This window comes from Heptranchias perlo, chromosome 4, assembly GCF_035084215.1.
Source record: "Heptranchias perlo isolate sHepPer1 chromosome 4, sHepPer1.hap1, whole genome shotgun sequence".
Lineage (NCBI taxonomy): Eukaryota > Metazoa > Chordata > Chondrichthyes > Hexanchiformes > Hexanchidae > Heptranchias > Heptranchias perlo.
Window position 1 is genome coordinate 97826185 of NC_090328.1, and position 21018 is coordinate 97847202.

Genomic DNA, 21018 nt, shown 5'->3' on the forward strand with positions numbered 1-21018 from the left:
TGGGGTCAGTGGAGGAATGCACAAATATATATTGCTAGTTCTTATGGATGGATCTTTGCCAGAGCCATCTTGGAAAGTTAAACTTTGAACTCTTGATGTACAAAAACATAAATCGGAAGAAGTACATAAAAAAAGGGGTCAATAGGACACTCTCCCTCCCCCCCCCACCCCCCAACCCAGCGGAAACCAAGCAAGACGGGACAGTTAAAATAAAGCGGGTGAAATATCCGCTCTGTTCCGATTTTAAAACACCTGATTTTTCAAGCACGTAAGGTGCCCGCCTGAGTCAGGCAGGATCCTCATACATTTATGCAAATAGGGGCCCTATTACATCATTGGACCCCACGCCATCTTAACCAGGAAGTCAGCGGCCTTCCAACAACAGGAACTTGGTCGGACCACCAAAGAGGCTTTTCCAGGTAAGTTTAAAACTTTCCTTTGTGGGGCCAGGAGGAGCAGGAGTGCCTCTCCAAGCCTCACAAGGGAAGTGTAGGCCTCCCCTGCCCGCATCCCTGCTCCCCTCACTTTCCCAAATCGCTGACTGCTCCAGAACCCGCATTTCCCCCGCGCACATCTTGGGCCCACTGCCTGACTTTCTGCCAATTCCTACTGACTTCCCGTTTTGGTTGGGAGGACAGCCAGCGGGATGTTGATGAGGCCCAGCCGTTAGAATTGGTCGGGCCTCCATTTGCCCCTCATGGACGGGACGGCCGCTTTCCCGTCTGGAAATTAGAGGTCCCACCAATAAGCATTTTATCACATCAAATGAACACCCTGAGGGCCCCCCGTGGGTAAATGCAGTGCCCAGTACAGCACTGAGCCTCACAGACTAGGCCGAGGTTTGACCCACTGGCTCGGTGCTGAGCTCCTGGATCGCAGCCAAGGTAGCCAGAATGGGCCTCAACCTCTAGCTGGAAAGCGTGCATGCATGTGGACAGGAATAGGCTGGACCTGCAGTCAAATAGCCTGCTACCTATCACTGTTAAGGTTCTCACAGGTAACAGCTACTTGGAGGACAAGTGACTGTTGAAGGATACTCCAAGGAGGAGGTTGGGATTGCCAGTTCAAACCACGAGAACCATGCAAAAATAAAATGCAACTTTCAGTTCTGTATGCACGAATCAAAATAAACCACACACAATTCGTGTAAGTGCCAGCACCAACTTCTCTTAAACCATGTACACCCGTAGCTTTCAGTACAACCCATGAGTGAAAGGCAACAGTTACAAGTGCTCAAAGCAAAAGAAACTTGCATATAAGCGCCTTTCACAATCTCAGGACGTCCCAAAGTGCTTTACAACCAATGAAGTGCTTTTAAAGTATCGTCATTATTGTAATATAGGAAACGCGGCAGCCAATTTGTGCACAGCAAGATCCCACAAACAGCAATGTGATTACGACCAATTAATCTGTTTTAGTGATGCTGGTTGAGGGATAAATATTGGTCAGGACACTGGGGAGAACGTTCTGCTCTTCTTCAAAATAGTGTCATGGGAGGGTGACGTCTCATCAGAAAGGCGGTACCCCTGAAAGTGCAATACTCCCTCAGTGCAGCACTGAAGTGTCAGCCTAGATTATGTGCTCAAGTCTCTGGATTGGGACTTGAACCCACAACCTCCTGACTCAGAGGCAAGAATGCTGCCACTGAATGTGGCTGTTTCAAGGAACATACCATTCAGTGGAAACGTGCCCAGTAGAGCCACTCTTTTGCGTGTTGATTTTTTTTTTTAAAAAAAAGAATGCTTACCTAACGTCATTCCCGCCGTGTGCGAATGATCCAAAGCAAGCGGTGAGGATCTGCAGGAAGTGAAAGAGCAGATGGACCTGGGGCTTCTCCTTCTCCTCTTTGTCTTCATCCACGGCATCCTCCGCCGGCGGGAGGGGGTCGCTCAGCTCACTGGCCAGCTTCAGCTCCACCCCTCCTTCCTCCGCCTCGATCTCCGCCTCAGCCACCGCATTGCAGTAGCTGGAGTAGCTGTCGTAGCGGAGCCGCTTCTTGGAGTAGGCGGCCGTATCGCCCACGAGCTTCTCGCTGTCCTCCAGCCCCACAAAGTCAGAGGACTTGAAGGCCGGCTGGACGGGCATGCCGCAGATGGCGGCGGTGTAGCACGTGTAGCTGTTGTTGCGGCGGAGAAGTCTGTAGGAGTTCTCGGGCTGTATCCGATCGTCGGCGATCCTATCCAAGTGTATTCGGTGCAAGAGATCTTTGTACAGGCCAGAGTCTTTGTGGACTGTGTGGTACACGTGACCATCGCTCCTCGTGTGCCCCTCGAAATTAAATGTACCGTTTGAAAACGGAGATTTCAGGCTGCCATTTGTAAGAGACGCAGCTCTACCTGCAAAAATAATTAGGAGAACTCAGTTTGACAGGCAACAGTTTGGTTCGATATTGGCACAAGATCCTGGCAAACAAAACCAAATTTACAAAAATCAGCTATGCCACAAATAGTACCATCTTTTCTCGGTGGATCAACGTGTGGTGCCAGTTGACGCTTAACTGCCCGCTGAAGCAGCGTAGAAAGCCAACCCACTACAAAGAAAACTGACACGGTTCAAGAACAAGGCTCATCACCATTTTCACGGGGCACCTAGGGATGGACAATAAACGAATGGCCTTGCCAGTGATGCCCACATCCCCGAGAATGAAAAGAAAAGCTGCACAGACTAGGAAGATAGCCGATTGTGATCTCCAGTCTGTTCTGAGCTAGAGGATCCCAGCGAATGTAGCTTAAAATTTTCTTCGTTCTTTGGGGGTCCACCATCTGGCAGGATGGTATGCCTGCTCTCCTCGCCGTACCGGCCCACGGATGCCCAGCCGGTCTGGGAACTCAGGAAAGTGCCCAAAGTGTCCCCATCCCAGCTCAGGGTGGATGGAGGTTCCGTCCCTGCCAAGATCCCGCAGAAACTGCCACCTTGCTGGAGTCCCAGCTGATAGATGGAACTCCCGATATTGATCCCCTCACAAACACGAAGCACAGCTACGTAAGCAAGAAACAGCAGAGGGCCGACAGTAGCTATGCAACCACACCCCACTGTGAATCAGCACTGCTAGGACAGGACAGGGAAGGTGCAGAAGAGGGTTACTAGAATGGGGTGAGGGACTTCTGTTATGCGGAGTAGACAGAGAAGCTGGGATTGCTCACCTTAGAGCAGAGAAAGTTAACGGAAGATTTAATAGAAGTGTTCAAAATTATGAAGGGTTTTGATAGAGTAAATAAGGAGAAACTGTTTTCACTGGCAGGAGGGTTGGTAACCAGAGGACACGGATTTAAGATAATTAGCAAGACAACTTGCGGGGGGTGGGGGGTGGGGGAGATGAGAAGAAATTATTTTACGTAGCTAGTTATGATGATCTGGAATGCACTGCCTGGTGGTGGTTTCAGATTCCAATAGTAACTTCCAAAAGGGAATTGGATATTTATTTGAAAAGGAAAAATTTGCAAGGCCAAGGGAAAAGAGCAGGAGAGTGGGACTAATTGGATAATTCCAAAGAGCCAGCACAGGCATGATGGGTCAAATGGCCTCCTTCTGTGCTGCAAGATTCTAGGATTCTATGAAAGGAAAAGGTCTGAAACGCGTGAGTTGCATGAAGGATTCGCTCCTTGATCAACCCAAAGTAACATGCTCCCTTCAGGTGCAATTGAAGCTGGATTTCAGAAGTATTTTGTCCGACCAATTACTGTTGCACTTTCAAAATAGCTTTAAATAAATCTAACTGGTGCAGGTTACAGTCCATGCTAGGATGAAGGGGTCAAGGTTGAGAAGTTAGAGTTTCTAATCCCCTACTGGAGCAGCGAAGTTGAAAGGTGACCCAACAGAGGCCTTCAAGGTCACGGAGGGATCTGTTAAGGTAAATAGTGGAATTGTTTCGGTAAGATGGTAATGAGGGGGCACATTTTTAAGATCAATCACAAAAAGGATAAAGGGGAGGGTTTGAAAAAAATCTTTACACAGAGAGTGGTTCGAATGTGGAATTCCTGCCACAAACTGTAAAAGGAGGAATATTAAACAGTATGGGGAGTGAGCAGGAGAGTGGGATTAGACTGGGTGGGATATTAAAGGGTACGGGAAGCACGGAGAATGGGATTAGACTAGGTGGAATATCAAAGGGTATGGGAAGCATGGAGAATGGGATTAGACTAGGTGGGATATCAAAGGGTATGGGAAGCATGGAGAATGGGATTAGACTAGGTGGGATATCAAAGGGTATGGGAAATGAGCAGGAGAGTGGGAATTTAAAAGAATAAATAAATAACTGGTACACAAGTACATATATTACAAGCCTTAAAACTGTCCAAATATCATCTCCTAGATAGTTCTCAAAACAGAGTTTTCCATCCTGCCTAGATGGCTTAACTCCAAGCACAGCCACTAAATTCGCAGCATGCACGACAGAAGGCGAGGGGGAATAACGGCAGGTTCCTTCCAGCACAGCCTCTACATGGAGATACGACAGGCCAAGAGCCGTTGCCTGCAGCTCATGCAGTTATAAACTATGGCATGAACCAAAAGCAGGGGCTGCTGCATCCTTTGTCTGTGTTGGATGGAATTTGGGCCAATCCAACGAGCTCATGAAACCACGTTGTTTATACCAGAAGGAAAAGGAAGTAAAATTAGTCACTGCCAGTCTGGCCAGTTCCACCTTCCCACGCAATGGTTTCCTCCACTACTACTTTGGGCAGTGGACAGTGATTGAAGAGAGTGGTTATAAACAACAAAAAAACATATGTTGTTTACCCCCACAGTTTTAAAATGCTGCATTTAGTTATTTATTTCAAATTATATACATGGAATCTCTTTGGATAGCCCCTATGCAGCAATCAGGCAACCTGGGTAGGATAAATCTCCGAACAGAAAGACAGAGACTCCTTTATTTGAATAAAAATGTTGTTTAATGGATTCAAGCACCGAGCTTGTGCTCGAAGACTCTGAGTTGGTTGGGGTTGCAGTTCAGGCCTGAGGTTGGTCTGGGCAAATCTGGAGTTGGATTTTGCACGAGTTGTAAGTTTACAAGATGCATGGCAGGTTATTCCACGCGTACACAAAATTCTGAACTCCTTCTACAATCCAAACAAAGTGCAAGAGTTAAAAGATGAGAAAAGCATTTCTCCTGTCTGATAAATTCTGACTGTGTGGGTTTGTTTTTTTTTTGCATTGGAACATTATGGGCTGGTTTACAGAGCTGGCGTTTCTCTGCACAATGGAGTGATCGTTATATAGCACTTTTCACATAGGAAAATGTCCCAAGACAAGTGTGAGGAAAATGGATGCGGAGCCACAAGGAGAGGAGAGAGTTACTAAAGGCTTGGTTTTAAGGAAGGTCTTAAAGGAGCAGGAGGAGAGGGAAGTGGAGAAGCAGAGAGGTTTACAGAGGGAATTCCAGAGTGCGGGACCAAAGCAGCTGAAGGCACAGCCGCCAATTCTGGGGAGCAAAATGTACAAAAATGCATAGTCAGAGTTTGGGAGGGGTGTATCAAGTGGGGGGAGGGGGGGGGGTGTAGGACCAGAGGTATTTAGATGGGGGGGGGTGGTGAAGCCATGAAGTGATTTTTTCGTCATGCATTACCTCAAAATTGAACTGCAGCAAGACCAAGTAGGAATATCAGAATCTCACAGAAAACCAAAGCACGTCTAGGTCATTGCTTCAAATCACTGAGTGTAAATGGGCCAAGTCGGTTTATATTTACAGCTTTCCAATTTACCACAAACATCAAGTCAGCAACAAACTGGAGAGAAAAGGAGCAGAGCTCACCACCAAAACAAGCGAATTATAACCAAACAGTACATTAAATGCAAAATGCCTCGATAGGGGAGACTGTCAGATTGTTGTCGCCAGTCGACATAAGGAGCCGCAGCACGTCAACTTTGCAGTCGGACTCACCGTTTGAAACTCCCGTTGATCCAGTGACGACATGGCTGTCTGGGACTCCACCAGCCGCCTCACAAGCTCCGCTCGTGAGAGGCAGCACAGATTCGTCCGCCGCCTTCGCACCTGGCAGTTCTTTAAACACTGACGTCTCCTCATCTTGGCTTTTATCGAGGCTTTCATCCGATATCCTGGACAGCACATTTTTCTTCAGTTTACCTGCAAGACAGATGGGCCGGTTCTAACTCAGGCCAGGGCTCAATTCCCAAAACCTACAGCTCTCGCAGCTTAATTAGCGGCTGGGACTTACTTTCTATTTTCCTTTTCATCCAGGGGCATACCAACAGCCACACAACGACCGCACACAGCAGTGCTGCACCGAGGGTGATCAGTGCTATTGCCCAGATGGGGAGAGTGTCCAATCCGAGCACTACAGGAGGAAAAAAGGCAACCCCGTTAGTGAGCTCCGTTTCCAGAGTATGAGCTCATTGAGACTCAGTACTCACGATTTAACTTTAAAACTCATAAGCACACAGTATGCATTCCAATTGATAGGAACAGGAGCAGGCCATTCAGCCATTCTATTAAATCAGGGATGATCTGCACCTCAACTCCATTTACACGCCTTTGATCCACGTCCCTGGACACCCTTACCCAACAAAAATCTATTGATCTCAGTCATGAATATTTCAATTGCCTCAACATCCACAGCCTTTTGGGAGAAAGAGTTTTGCAGGTCCTAAGAGATTTTTGTATAGTTCAATTGTAAAATAGGAATTGCTCCACAGTGGTGGCTGTTAATCAATTAGGGAGAGAGAAAAAAACAACGTTCTTTAAAGAATAAAAACACCTAACTTCATTTTCCTTTTGATATTGAATTTCTTCTTGGGAAGGGAGGGGAAAGACAGCAATTTTAATATAATTGCTATTTTACTCTCACACGCACACATATCTTTAGGAACAAAGGAATTGCTGAACGAAAAAAGACCAAATGTCCATCCAGTTCACTTTCCACCATCCCGGCAGTCGCATGATACGATGATAATGGAGTTGTTGACTAATCATAGCAATCAAAATCCTGGAACTCCCTACCTAACAGCACTGTGGGAGAACCTTCACCACACGCAATGCAGCGGTTCAAGAAGGTGGCTCACCACCACCTTCTCAAGGGCATTTAGGGATGGGCAATAAATACTGGCCTCGCCAGTGACGCCCACATCCCATGAATGAATAAAAAAAAAATTAATCTATGTTAATCAGTCTACACCAGACCCAGACATGACACGAGAGAAACCTCAGTGCCAGCACACTTGCGGAAATCTTAATTCAATCAACTCAAATTGTCCACACCACTGTCGGTCCTGTAATCACCAGTATTTCTCTCCTGTATTTTGAAAGTGCTCTTTACAGGAGGTCTCACCCCACACGACTGTATAGTTTGAGCATGACCTCCAGTCCATTTATTCCCCAGACAAAAAGGAGGGATGGCTTTCATCCATCAGTCCAGGCTGGACTTCAACTCAGACCCCAAGAAGTGAAAGGGCAGGGTGCTACTAACCTAAATCAGCATTAAAAAAAATAGTAGTTTGAAAGAACTCATGACTGGGAAATTTCTCTGAGTTGCTCTGCTCTGAGGAATTTCAGAAACCCAGCACATTACATTATATTTTGTGAAATTGGTAGCAAAGATTCCTATTTTGGCAATAGTAACCAAAACTTCACAAAAATTGTAAAGCCCAGAGTTTATTTATTTATTTAACAGACAAGCAAGTCCAAAAAGGTACAAAAATGTTTTGAATCAGCTTAAATTTGCATCATTCCCAGTTATAATTTAAGAGGCAGTGGAGTTTCTTTTAGACACCAGACTCATTACTTTTGATAGACCCAAGGTCATTAATTTGCACAATGTTTCTCTGTTGACACGTGTTGCTTAGTTACAAAGCTATCCTGGAATTAGAATGCAGATCACAGCCGGAATGAAGCAAGACTTTACTTTGGGTCCTATTTTTAATAGCCAATTATTACAAACACAACAGGATTGATAAGGATGAAACCATCTGTCGGTTTTGGCTTAAGAGGTCATCTCTGATTCATTGTTTTCTATTCAATGTTTCCACCAGTTAGTCAACAAAGGTGAAATGTAGATGGGGGTGAAATCGATCTTTGGTGTTGCCACAAAATGGGTGATGGCGAATCGCGAGCCCATTTTACACCCCACCACATTTTCTTTTCCGATGGGTGGGGTGTAAAATGGAGCTGCCGACTCGCTATCGTCCAAGACTGATTTCACCTCCGATAGGTCCGCAACCCATTTCCAAGTGGTACTTACGTGGAGCTCCCGTGTACATGATTGAGAAGGTATTTATCCCTACAGTAGCAGCATAAAACAGCGGGAGTGCACGCAGGCCGTTCGGCACTGGATCTTCCTACAGAAATGACGATGTAATTAGTGCGTAGAAAATCGGGGGGGGGGGTGGGGGAGAATAAAAAGCGTCGCAATTCGCAAGATTAATTTATATTTTTAAAAAAGAAATAAACACCCACCTTTTTCAAGATGAAGAATCGAATGAGGATGAAGAGCACGCCAGACATGGCCCCAGATAGAAGTGGGGAAATGAACCAGGAGGCAACTGCAGACAAAACCCGCCACAAGACAAAGCAAAATAAAAAAAAGTGTTAGAAATACTTCAAAAGATGTCATAATTCACCTTGAAAAGAGCTTGACCGGAAAAAAGAAATAATTCGGGGCTAAGTTTGCATTTGACACAGGTGTGATGGAGTCGCACAGAAGACCAAGTTTTTTTTTAATCGTTCATGGGATGTGGGCGTCACTGGCAAGACCAGCATTTATTGCCTATCATTAATTGCCCATGAGAAGGTGGTGGTGAGCCGCCTTCTTGAACCGCTGCAGACCGTGTGGTGACGGTTCTCCCACAGTGCTGTTAGGAAGGGAGTTCCAGGATTTTGACCCAGCGACGATGAAGAAACGGTGATATATTTCCAAATCAGGATGGTGTGTGACTTGGAGGGGAACGTGCAGGTGGTGGTGTTCCCATGTGCCTGCTGCCCTTGTCCTTCTAGGTGGTAGAGGTCACGAGTTTGGGAGGTACTGTCGAAGAAGCCTTGGCGAGTTGCTGCAGTGCATCCTGTGGATGGTACACACTGCAGCCACAGTGCGCTGGTGGTGAAGGGAGTGAATGTTTAGGGTGGTGGATGGGGTGCCAATCAAGCGGGCTGCTTTGTCCTGGATGGTGTCGAGCTTCTTGAGTGTTGTTGGAGCTGCACTCATCCAAGCAAGTGGAGAGTATTCCATCACACTCCTGACTTGTGCCTTGTAGATGGCGGAAAGACTTTGGGGAGTCAGGAGGTGAGTCACTCGCCGCAGAATACCCAGCCTCTGACCTGCTCTTGTAGCCACAGTATTTATGTGGCTGGTCCAGTTAAGTTTCTGGTCAATAGTAACCCCCAGGATGTTGATAGTGGGGGATTCGGTGATGGCAATGCCATTGAATGTCAAGGGGAGGTGGTTAGACTCTCTCTTGTTGGAGATGGTCATTGCCTGGCACTTGTCTGGCGCGAATGTTACTTGCCACTCATCAGCCCAAGCCTGGATGTTGTCCAGGTCATGCTGCATGCGGGCATGGACTGCTTCACTATCTGAGGAATTACGAATGGAGCTCAACACTGTGCAATCATCAGCAAACATCCCCACTTCTGACCTTATGATGGAGGGAAGGTCATTGATGAAGCAGCTGAAGATGGTTGAGACTAGGACACTGCCCTGAGGAACTCCTGCAGCAATGTCCTGGGGCTGAGGTGATTGGCCTCTAACAACCACTACCATCTTCCTTTGTTCAAGGTATGACTCCAGTCACTGGAGAGTTTTCCCCGATTCCCATTGACTTCAATTTTACTGAGGCTCCTTGGTGCCACACTCGGTCAAATACTGCCTTGATGTCAAAGGCAGTCACTCTCACCTCACCTCTGGAATTCAGCTCTTTTGTCCATGTTTGGACCAAGGCCGTAATGAGGTCTGGAGCCGAGTGGTTCTGGCGGAACCCAAACTGAGCATCGGTGAGCAGGTTATTGGTGAGTAAATGCTGCTTGATAGCACTGTCGATGACACCTTCCATCACTTTGCTGATGATTGAGAGTAGATTGATGGGGTGGTAATTGGCCGGATTGGATTTGTCCTGCGTTTTGTGGACAGGACATACCATGGCAATTTTCCACATTGTTGGGTAGATGCCAGTGTTGTAGCTGTACTGGAACAGTTTGGCTAGAGGCGCGGCTAGTTCTGGAGTACAAGTCTTCAGCACTACAGCCGGGATGTTGTCGGGACCCATAGCCTTTGTTATATCCAGTGCACTCAGCCGTTTCTTGATATCACGTGGAGTGAATCGAATTGGCTGAAGACTGGCTTCTGTGATGATGGGGATATCGGGAGGAGGCTGAGATGGATCATCCACTCAGCACTCCTGGCTGAAGATGGTTGCAAACATTTCAGCTTTGTCTTTTGCACTCATGTGCTGGGCTCTGCCATCATTGAGGATGGGGATGTTCACGGAGCCACCTCCTTCCGTTAGTTGTTTAATTGTCCACCACCATTCACGACTGGATCCGTTGGTTGTGGAATCGCTTAGCTCTGTCCATAGCATGTTGTTTCCGCTGTTTAGCATGTAGTCCTGTGTTGTAGCTTCACCAGGTTGGCACCTCATTTTAGGTACGCCTGGTGCTGCTCCTGGCATGTTCTTCTACACTACTTGTTGAACCAGGGTTGATCCCCTGGCTTGTTGGTAATGGTAGAGTGAGGGATATGCCGGGCCATGAGGTTACAGATTGCAGTGGAATACAATTCTGCTGCTGCTGATGGCCCACAACGCCTTATGGATGCCCAGTTTTGAGCTGCTAGATCTGTTCTGAATCTATCCCATATAACATGGTGGTAGTGCCACACAACATGTTGGATGGTTTCCTCAGTGTGAAGACGGGACTTTGTCTCCACAAGGACTGTGCTCCTACCAATACTGTCATGGACAGATGCATCTGCGACAGGTAGATTGGTGAGGACGAGGTCAAGTAGGTTTTTCCCTCATGTTGGTTCGCTCACCACCTGCCGCAGGCCCAGTCTGGCAGCTATGTCTTTCAGGACTCGGCCAGCTCGGTCAGTAGTGGTGCTATCGAGCCACTCTTGGTGATGGACATTGAAGTCCCCCACCCAGAGTACATTCTGTGCCCTTGCTACCCTCAGTGCTTCCTCCAAGTGGTGCTCAACATGGAGGAGCACTGATTCATCAGCTGAGGGAGGGCGGTAGGTCGGTAGGTGGTAATCAGCAGGAGGTTTCCTTGCCCATGTTTGACCCGATGCCATGAGATTTCATGGGGTCCAGAGTCAATGTTGAGGACTCCCAGGGCCACTCCCTCCTGACTGTATATCACTGTACCACCACCTCTGGTGGGTCTGTCCTGCCACCAGAGATGGCGGTACATACCCAGGACAGACCCACCAGAGGTGGCGGTACATACCCAGGGATGGTAATGGAAGGGACAGGACATACCCAGGGATGGTAATGGAAGAGTCTGGGATGTTGGCTGAAAGTTATGATTCTGTGAGTATGGCTATGTCAGGCTGTTGCTTGTCTACTCTGTGGGACAGCTCTCCCAATTTTGGCACAAGTTCCCAGATGTTGGTGAGGAGGACTTTGCAGGGTCGACTGGGCTTGGTTTGCCTTTGTCGTGTCCGGTGCCTGGTGGTCCGATGCCAGGTGGTCCGTCTGGTTTTATTCTTATTCTGACTTTTTGTAGCGAGATTGTACAACTGAGTGGCTTGCTAGGCCATTTCAGAGGGCAATTAAGAATCAACCACATTGCTGTTCGTCTGGAGTCACATATAGGCCAGACTGGGTAAGGACGGCAGGTTTCCTTCACTAAAGGACATTAGTGAACCAGATGGGTTTTTACCACAATCCGGTAGTTTCATGGCCACCATTACTGATACTAGGTTTTTTTTGCTGCTAGGTGGCCGTTTACCTCACAGCAATACTGTACTTGCACAGCTACTTCTGGTAGATTGCTAGACAACCTGTCCCACAATCTAATGGGGCAGTGCCTGGGGTTGAATTGCAGTAAGAGGTTCTGTAGCAATCAATGAACCACACAAAACAGAAAGGGAGATCCAATCTCGTCTCTCCTTGTGTTGCGATGGGAAGTACGGATTCCAATCTATAAAGAATTGGCCAGGCCCCTCTCTGGAATAGGGACTCGGAGCCATTCTACCAGGGACAAAGCCACTCCAGAAACAATTCAACATTTAAGAATAGACTAGATAGATGGTTGAAGGAGTGGGGGATAAAGGCACATGGGAACAGAGCAATAAACACCGACATGAATTAGTTGGGTCGAACAGTTTGTTTCAGTGTTGTAATTTCTGTGAAATTGAAGCCAGCCTTTGGGAAACATGCCACATGCAAAAATAAAATCTTTTTAGTTGTTTGCTTCCCACTGGGAAAGGTAAATGGCTTCCTTAAAACTGGAACACTGACAATCCCGAGACAGTTCATGAAATCATACATCTCTTTAAAATATAAAGTGGGAAATAATTGTTCAGCAAACTCAAACCAACATGTGTGACAAAATGGGCGACAGAAACGTTAAACGGACTTACAGGAGACAGACATATTGAAAGACTGAACAGGCTGGGGCTCATTTCTCCAGAAAAGAGAAGACTGAGAGGTGACCTGATGGAGGTCTTCAAAATTATAAAGGGTTTGATAGGGGAGATGTAGAGAAGCTGTTTCCAATTGTGGGGGAGACCAAAACAAGGGGCCATAAATATAAGATAGTCATTAATAAATCCAATAAGGAATTCAGGAGAAACTTCTTTACTCAGAGATTGGTGAAAATGTGGAATTCGCTACCACATGAAGTGATTAAGGTGAATAGCATCGATGCATTTAAGTGGAAGCTAGATAAGTACATGAGGGAGAAAGGAATAGAAGGATATGTTGATGGGATGAGATGAATTAAGGTGGGAGGAGGCTTGTGAGGAGCATAAAAACCGTCATAGACCGGTTGGGCCGAATGGCCTGTTTCTGTTCTGTAAAATTCTATGTAATATTGGTGAAGTGAGCAAAATGCTTCAAAAAGTGCACCTGTCCCCTGCACAAGGTTTAAAAATACCCATTACGTTACACACGCTGATTTGAAAAGATTGGAGTCCACCGATGAGCAAAGAAATGGAGAGCGCGTCGGTTACACTGTATGTTCGCATTGAACTGTGTCAGGGAAGAAAATACTGAAGCAAGGAAGCGAAAATGTTCGGTAATGGTTCCCACTCATTGCTCAAGTGTACAATACCCTTCCACACACACACACACAAAGGGAAAGGTCAATTACCAATCTTGATGAGCTGAATCCATCGGACACTGTGAGCACCGATTGAAACGAGCGAGAAACCGATGGTAGCTCCAACTATGCAATGTGTGCCTGATATTGGAAGCTTCAAAAACGAAGCAATGAGTTGCCAGACAGCAGAACCTGAAAAAAAAAAGGAAAAAAAAATAAATGTAACGTGTGCCATTATATCACGTTTCCTTTCAACAGACATCGTCCTGGACAATATTTATCCCTCAACCAACATCACTAAAATAGATTACCTGGTCATTTTCTCATTGCTGTTTGTGGGAGCTTGCTGTGCGCAGTTTGACTGCCGCGTTTCCTACATTACAACAGTGACTACACTTCAAAAGTATTTCATTGGCTGCAAATCGCTTTGGGACGTCCTGAGATCGTAAAAGGCGCTATATAAATGCAGGTTCCTTATTTCCTTTTCCCATCACCACCCCAAGTTACAAAGGGTGTGTTTATACTGCAGCTACTGATCTGAACCCAGCATCTGCAGCTGGGCTTCCAGCCCCAGATTAAGCCAGTTTACACGACTTAGCTCCTTAGCTGTCTGGAATGTGAACTGTACGAGCCAGCGGAGACCTCTGCCCTTGTCTGGATACACGCAGCCCTCTTTCATCAAGTAGAAACGTAAAAAATATCAAGAGCAGGAGTTTCTTGCATAAACTGAGGCAAGGTCGGTGCCCAGAACCCCCAATGCAAGGGTGCGAAACAGAAATTACTTCACACAGGCACAAAAAGGGGGTGATTTTAAACCTTACCGCCCGGCAGACACCGAAAATCCCCCGTCACTTACTTGACCTGCTGGAATTTTCACCATAGGCAGCAAGGACACCTGCCTAAAACCAGTGGGGCCTTTTCTTCTTCACGATGACGTCATCGGGATCCCACCCGCAATACTTACTCAGGGGCCTGAGCAGGACATGGCAGTCCCGTTTCCCACCAGACCAACCCCACGCGGAAGTGGAACAGGGACCAGAAAAGGATACGTTACAATTTTTAAAAAAAATCTTACTTCCCTGTGGGGCCAGGAGGAGCGGGAGCGACAGCCGATCCCGTAGACTTACCTGCTTGGCGGGCAGCTTCTGGGGCACGCGAGTTTGCACCGCTTCCCGCCCGAAATGGGTGGGAAGTCGACCGGCGGCATTTAAACGAGGCCCGGGAGTTAAAATACCACCTCCCCCACCCGGTAACGGGTGAGTATTGAACTGACATTAAAACTAACCCACTGAAAACTGGCCCCCGGTAGAAATCAGGGGCCTAAACGTGGGATGTGAAGGTATCAGGCAGTGCAGCAGTTATCCAGCGGCAACAAAATGAAACCGGTTTTATAATTATAACCAAAGTTCCACCGTGTTGGCCAGTTGTGACATGTATGATGGGTATTGTGTGTCCAAAATCACTTCGAAAAAGAGCTTGACGTTTGATCAGAAGAATGGAACACTACATCTTTAACCAGAAAGAAACTAATAATAAACAAGAGCACTTCGGAAAAAAAAAACTGAACTAAAATGGAAACTTCTCCCTGTCTCTGTACGGTATGTTTAGCTGGTCCAGCAATCCCCTCACCTCTGTCCCGATCAGTTGGAATGAAGAGGAACCCTTGTGGGAGGGGGGAATGTGCTCATGGTGTAAGATGATAGAAGGACAGGCAGTTTGCCAAGCCCACCCACATTTAAAAGTGACGCCAGTGGGAAGTTAATAGCAGTTAATCCATTTCTTGAAAATGTTAAAAACAGCAGTTATGGGGCCGTTGTTAGTTTACCTTATGAGAAGTACCGGTTTGATCTTGAATCTGTGCCAAGTTAGTTGATCTCAGCCAGGATGGCGGGAGAGGAGTTACAATCTGAGATTGGGAGGTGGGGGGGGGGGGGCGGGGGTGGTAGAGTGAAGATCATGACGAGAGAGAGAACAAACGCACACGAGAGAGAGAGAGAGCAAACGCACGAGAGGGAGAAAGAACAAATGCAAGAGAGAGAGAGAGAGAGAACAAACGCACGCGAGAGAGAATAAACGCACGAGAGAGAGAGAATAAACGCACGAGAGAGAGAGAATAAACGCACGAGAGAGAGAATAAATGCACGAGAGAGAGAGAATAAACGCACGAGAGAGAGAACAAACGCACGAGAGAGAGAACAAACGCACGAGAGAGAGAACAAACGCACGAGAGAGAACAAACGCACGAGAGAGAGAACAAACGCACGAGAGAGAACAAACGCAAGAGAGAGAGAGAACAAACGCACGAGAGAAAGAACAAACGCAAGAGAGAACAAACGCACGAGAGAGAGAACAAACGCACGAGAGAGAGAACAAACGCACGAGAGAGAGAGAATAAACGCACGAGAGAAAGAGAATAAACGCACGAGAGAGAGAGAATAAACGCACGAGAGAGAGAACAAACGCACGAGAGAGAACAAACGACGAGAGAGAGAACAAACGCAAGAGAGAGAGAGAACAAACGCATGAGAGAGAGAACAAGAACAAACTCACGAGAGGGAGAAAGAACAAACGCACCAGAGAGAGAACAAACGGACGAGAGAGAGAACAAACGCACGAAAGAGAACAAACGGACGAGAGAGAGAACAAACGACGAGAGAGAGAACAAACGCAAGAGAGAGAACAAACGCACGAGAGAGAGAACAAACGACGAGAGAGAGAACAAACGACGAGAGAGAGAACAAAAGCATGAGAGAGAGAGAACAAATGACGAGAGAGAGAGAACAAACGCACGAGTGAGAGAACAAACGACGAGAGAGAGAACAAACGACGAGAGAGAGAACAAACGCACGAGAGAGAGAGAACAAACACACGAGAGAGAGAACAAACGCAAGAGAGAGAACAAACGCACGAGAGAGAGAGAACAAACGCAAGAGAGAGAGAGAACAAACGCACGAGAGAGAGAGAACAAACGCACGAGAGAGAGAACAAACGCACGAGAGAGAGAACAAACGCACGAGAGAGAGAGAACAAACGCACGAGAGAGAGAGAACAAACGCACGAGAGAGAGAACAAACGCACGAGAGAGAGAACAAACGCACGAGAGAGAACAAACGCACGAGAGAACAAACGCACGAGAGAACAAACGACGAGAGAGAACAAACGCACGAGAGAGAGAACAAACGACGAGAGAGAACAAACGACGAGCGAGAGAGAACAAACGCGAGAGAGAACAAACGCACGAGAGAGAGAGAACAAACGCACGAGAGAGAACAAACGCACGAGAGAGAGAGAACAAACGCACGAGAGAGAGAGAACAAACGCACGAGAGAGAACAAACGCACGAGAGAGAACAAACGACGAGAGAGAACAAACGCACCAGAGAGAGAACAAACGCACGAGAGAACAAACGACGAGAGAGAGAGAACAAAAGCACGAGAGAGAGAACAAACGCATGAGAGAGAGAACAAACGCACGAAAGAGAGAACAAACGCACGAGAGAACAAACGCACGAGAGAACAAACGCACGAGAGAACAAATGCAAGGGAGAGAGAACAAACGCACGAGAGAGAGAGAACAAACGCATGAGAGAGAGAACAAACGAAAGAGAGAGAGAACAAACGCACGAGAGAGAGAACAAACGCACGAGAGAGAGAACAAACGCACGAGAGAGAACAAACGCACGAGAGAGAACAAACGCACGAGAGAGAACAAACGCACGAGAGAGAGAGAACAAATGCACGAGAGAGAGAGAACAAACGCACAAGAGAACAAATGCAAGAGAGAGAGAGAGAACAAACGCACGAGAGAGAACAAACGACGAGAGAGAGAACAAACGCGAGAGAGAGAACAAACTCGAGAGAGAGAGAACAAACGCGAGAGAGAGAGAACAAACGCACGAGAGAGAGAACAAACGCACGAGAGAGAGAACAAACGCATGAGAGAGAGAGAACAAACGCACGAGAGAACAAACGCAAGAGGGAGAGAGAACAAACGATGAGAGAGAGAACAAACGCACGAGAGAGAGAGAACAAACGCACGAGAGAGAGAACAAACGCACGAGAGAGAGAACAAACGCACGAGAGAGAGAACAAACGCACGAGAGAGAGAGAGATCAAACGCACGAGAGAGAGAACAAACGCACGAGAGAGAATAAACGCAAGAGAGAGAGAACAAACGCAAGAGAGAGAGAACAAACGCACGAGAGAACAAACGCACGAGAGAGAACAAACGCACGAGAGAGAACAAACGCACGAGAGAGAGCGAACAAACGCACGAGAGAGAGAACAAACGCGAGAGAGAACAAACGCGAGAGAGAACAAACGCACGAGAGAGAACAAACGCACGAGAGAGAACAAACGACGAGAGAGAGAGAACAAACACAAGAGAGAGAGAACAAACACAAGAGAGAGAGAACGCACGAGAGAGAGAACGCACGAGAGAGAGAGAACAAACACACTTGAGAGAGAGAACAAACGCATGAGAGAGAAAGAACGAACGCACGAGAGAGAGAGCAAACGCACTTGAGAGAGAGAACAAACGCATGAGAGAGAAAGAACGAACGCACGAGAGTCATCGAGTGCATGAGAGAGAGAACACGAACATACGACAGAACACGAACGCACGAGAGACAACAAATGCACAAGAGAGAGAACAAACTCACGATAGAGAACAAATGAGAGTCCTGTTCTTAACTCTTACTCAGTTGCCCTGTTGGAAATGCACAGGTTAATGTCAGTAGGGAAATGGCCAGGGTTAGCTGCGATGCCTGATAGTTAAATAGCCTGCCAACACTTGCCATCAAGGGTCATGTGGAAAAAAATATTAAAAGCCAGCAAGGAATTCTCCGTCACATAAAATGACCAACTCTACTGGCACCATCTCTACCAGGATACCTACGCAGGTGGATCAACATTCCTCAAACGTACTAGAAAACAATGGCAACTGCTTGCATCTTAAAATGGCGATCCTGCTGTCTAAGCTGATTGGACAATGCCTCCTCTTGCTAGTCAGTCTCTTTCCACTGACTGAATCAGCACCCCATACACAGTCAGTAAAATGGAAGCAATTCAGTTTTTTAAAAAGTGCTTTCCAGTGGCAGTAAGCTTAGTTATTTAATTTAGTAATTAAATTTTTAAAAAATTTTTTAAAAAGAGGGACATTCAGCTTTAATAAAAAACAAGGTCTTCTTCTTGCTATTTGAAGTGAAATTGTAAACATGTGCACACAGAGTGGAGGATTTCACTGCAAACAGCCGAGAGAAGAACTTCACTTGGTCATTAACCGCAGGGCAGCTGGTCCGTGACAGACTCCGTGAACGGGGGAAGATACTGAATAAGAAGATGCTAAAGAGTGAATCAATACAGCTCGGCTGCACGGTGACCTAGGTCAATGTGAACGAATATGAGTGATGTAATGCTTGCCGATACTGTCCACAAATGCCAACCATCGCCACACACCAATTGGCTTTAGGTGGCATAGACACAGTCATCAGCAATGAAACCGTTTAAATGGATGCTTCATACTGCGACAGAATACAGGAAGACATTAATAAACCTGCAAAACGGGCATGTAATTGGCAAATGAGTTTCAATCTAGATAAATGTGAGGTGTTACATTTTGGTTGGATGAATGAGGCCACATACTCCTTGGAAAATAAGAGTCTAAATGGGGAAGAGGAGCAGAGGTATACACAAACCTCTAAAAGTAGCGATGCAGGTTAATAAGGCCAGAAAAAAAGAAAAAAAAGCACTGGGGTTCGTTTCTAGAGGGATAGAATTGAAAAGCAGGGAAGTTATGTTAATCTTTAATAGAACCTTGGTTAGACCACATTTGGAGTACTGAGAGTTCTGGTCTCCATATTATAAAAAGGATAGAGAGGCACTGGAGAAGGTGCAAAAAAGATATATTAGGATGGTACCAGAACTGAGAGGTTATAACTATCAGGAAAGATTGAACAGGCTGGGGCTCTTTTCTCTAGAAAAGAGAAGACTGAGGGGTGACCTGATAGAGGTCTTTAAGATTATGAAAGGGTTTGATAAGGTAGACGTAGAGAAAATGTTGCCACTTGCGGGGGAAACCAGAACTAGGAGCCTTAAATATAAGATAGTCACTAATAAATCCAATAGGGAATTCAGGAGAAACCTCTTTACCCAGAGAGTGGTTAGAATGTGGAACTCATTGCCACAAGGAGTTGTTGAGGCGAATAGCATAGATACAATAAAGGACCAGCCATATAAATACTGTGGCTATGAGAGCAGGTCAGAGGCTGGGTATTCTGCGGCGTGTGACTCACCTCCTGACTCCCCAAAGCCTTTCCACCATCTACAAGGCACAAGTCAGGAATGTGATGGAATACTCTCCAATTGCCTGGATGAGTGCAGCTCCAACAACACTCAAGAAGCTCGACACCACCCAAGATAAAGCAGCCCGCTTGACTGGCACCCCATCCACCACCCTAAACATTCACTCCCTTCACCACCGGCGCTCAGTGGCTGCGGTGTGTACCATCCACAGGATGCACTGCAGCAATTCGCCAAGGCTTCTTCGACAGCACCTCCCAAACCCGCGACCTCTACCACCTAGAAGGACAAGAGCAGCAAGCACATGGGAACAACACCACCTGCACGTTCCCCTCCAAGTCATGGTCCATCCCGACTTGGAAATATATTGCCGTTCCTTCATCGTCGCTGGGTCAAAATCCTGGAACTCCCTTCCTAACAGCACTGTGGGAGAACCGTCACCACATGGACTGCAGCGATTCACCACCACCTTCTCGAGGGCAATTAGGGATGGGCAATAAATGCCGGCCTCGCCAGCGACGCCCACATCCCATGAACGAATAAAAAATACATTTAAGGGTAAGCTAGATAAACACGAGGGAGAAAGGAATAGAAGGATATGTTGATGGGGTTAGATGAAGAAAGGTGGGAGGAGGCTCATGTGGAGCATAAACACCAGCATGGATCTGTTGGGCCCAATGGCCTTTTTCTGTGCTGTACATTCTATGAAATTCTATTCAATAGTGAGGAGATGGAGTTAGTTCTAAGTGTCAACAAATTTGAGGAGAGAAAAGGGGAGGTTGCAGAATTTGTTTTTAATAATGAAAGAGAAGATATTAACATTCTGTTTCTGACCCGTCATCCAAGGCAACAAAAAACATGGCAGAAACCTTTACTTTGTACACTCAAGTAGGAGAATGTTAGTGCTGGGGCCCCAGCCTCAGCACCATGCACCCCCAGGTCAGGTCCAGCGTGAAGCTCCCTCTACTCTGCTCAAACAACGTACCTCAACTCCCAACCTCAGAAGAGCTTCTCCTATTGTACCAGTGTGACATTTCTTTCCCCCACACCAGCCACCGTGTGGCCTAACTGAGATGTCCGAAGAAGGGACAGTTTATGGAGCAGGCCCCCGCCCACTAGGGGCTGGAGTGAGACATAGGAATAGGAGAAGGCCCTTCAGACTCTCCAGCCTACTCTGCCATTCAACTCGATCATGGCTGATCTGTACCTCAACTCCATTTACTTGCCGTTGCTCCATACCCCTTGATACCCTTACCTAACAAAAATCTATCGATCTCAGGCTTGAAAGCTCCAATTATCCCAGCATCCACAGCTTTTTGAGGAAGAAAATTCCAGATTTCCACTACCCTTTGGGTGAAAAAGTACTTCCTGATTCTACTCCTGAATGGCCTAGCTCTAATTTTAAAATTGTGCCTCCCCGTTCTGGATTTCCCCCACCAGAGGAACAGTTTCTCCTTATCTAGAGAAAGGCACCAGGATAAATCATTAGAGAGGAGATACAAGATGCAC

General features: G+C 46.7%; 1 protein-coding gene across 2 annotated transcripts in view; it reads right to left on the bottom strand.

Annotated features, from left to right (window-relative positions):
• The window catches only part of slc20a2 (solute carrier family 20 member 2), a 141703-nt gene that overhangs the window by 18437 nt on the left and 102248 nt on the right, over positions 1-21018 (bottom strand). For both annotated transcript variants that reach the window (XM_067983369.1, XM_067983368.1), the window contains exons 3-8: positions 13262-13402; positions 8411-8496; positions 8196-8292; positions 6177-6296; positions 5882-6085; positions 1748-2336 (exon numbers count right to left, since the gene is read on the bottom strand). In XM_067983369.1, the coding sequence (XP_067839470.1) occupies positions 1748-2336; positions 5882-6085; positions 6177-6296; positions 8196-8292; positions 8411-8496; positions 13262-13402 (1237 nt within the window). The remainder of the gene's footprint in view (positions 1-1747; positions 2337-5881; positions 6086-6176; positions 6297-8195; positions 8293-8410; positions 8497-13261; positions 13403-21018) is intronic.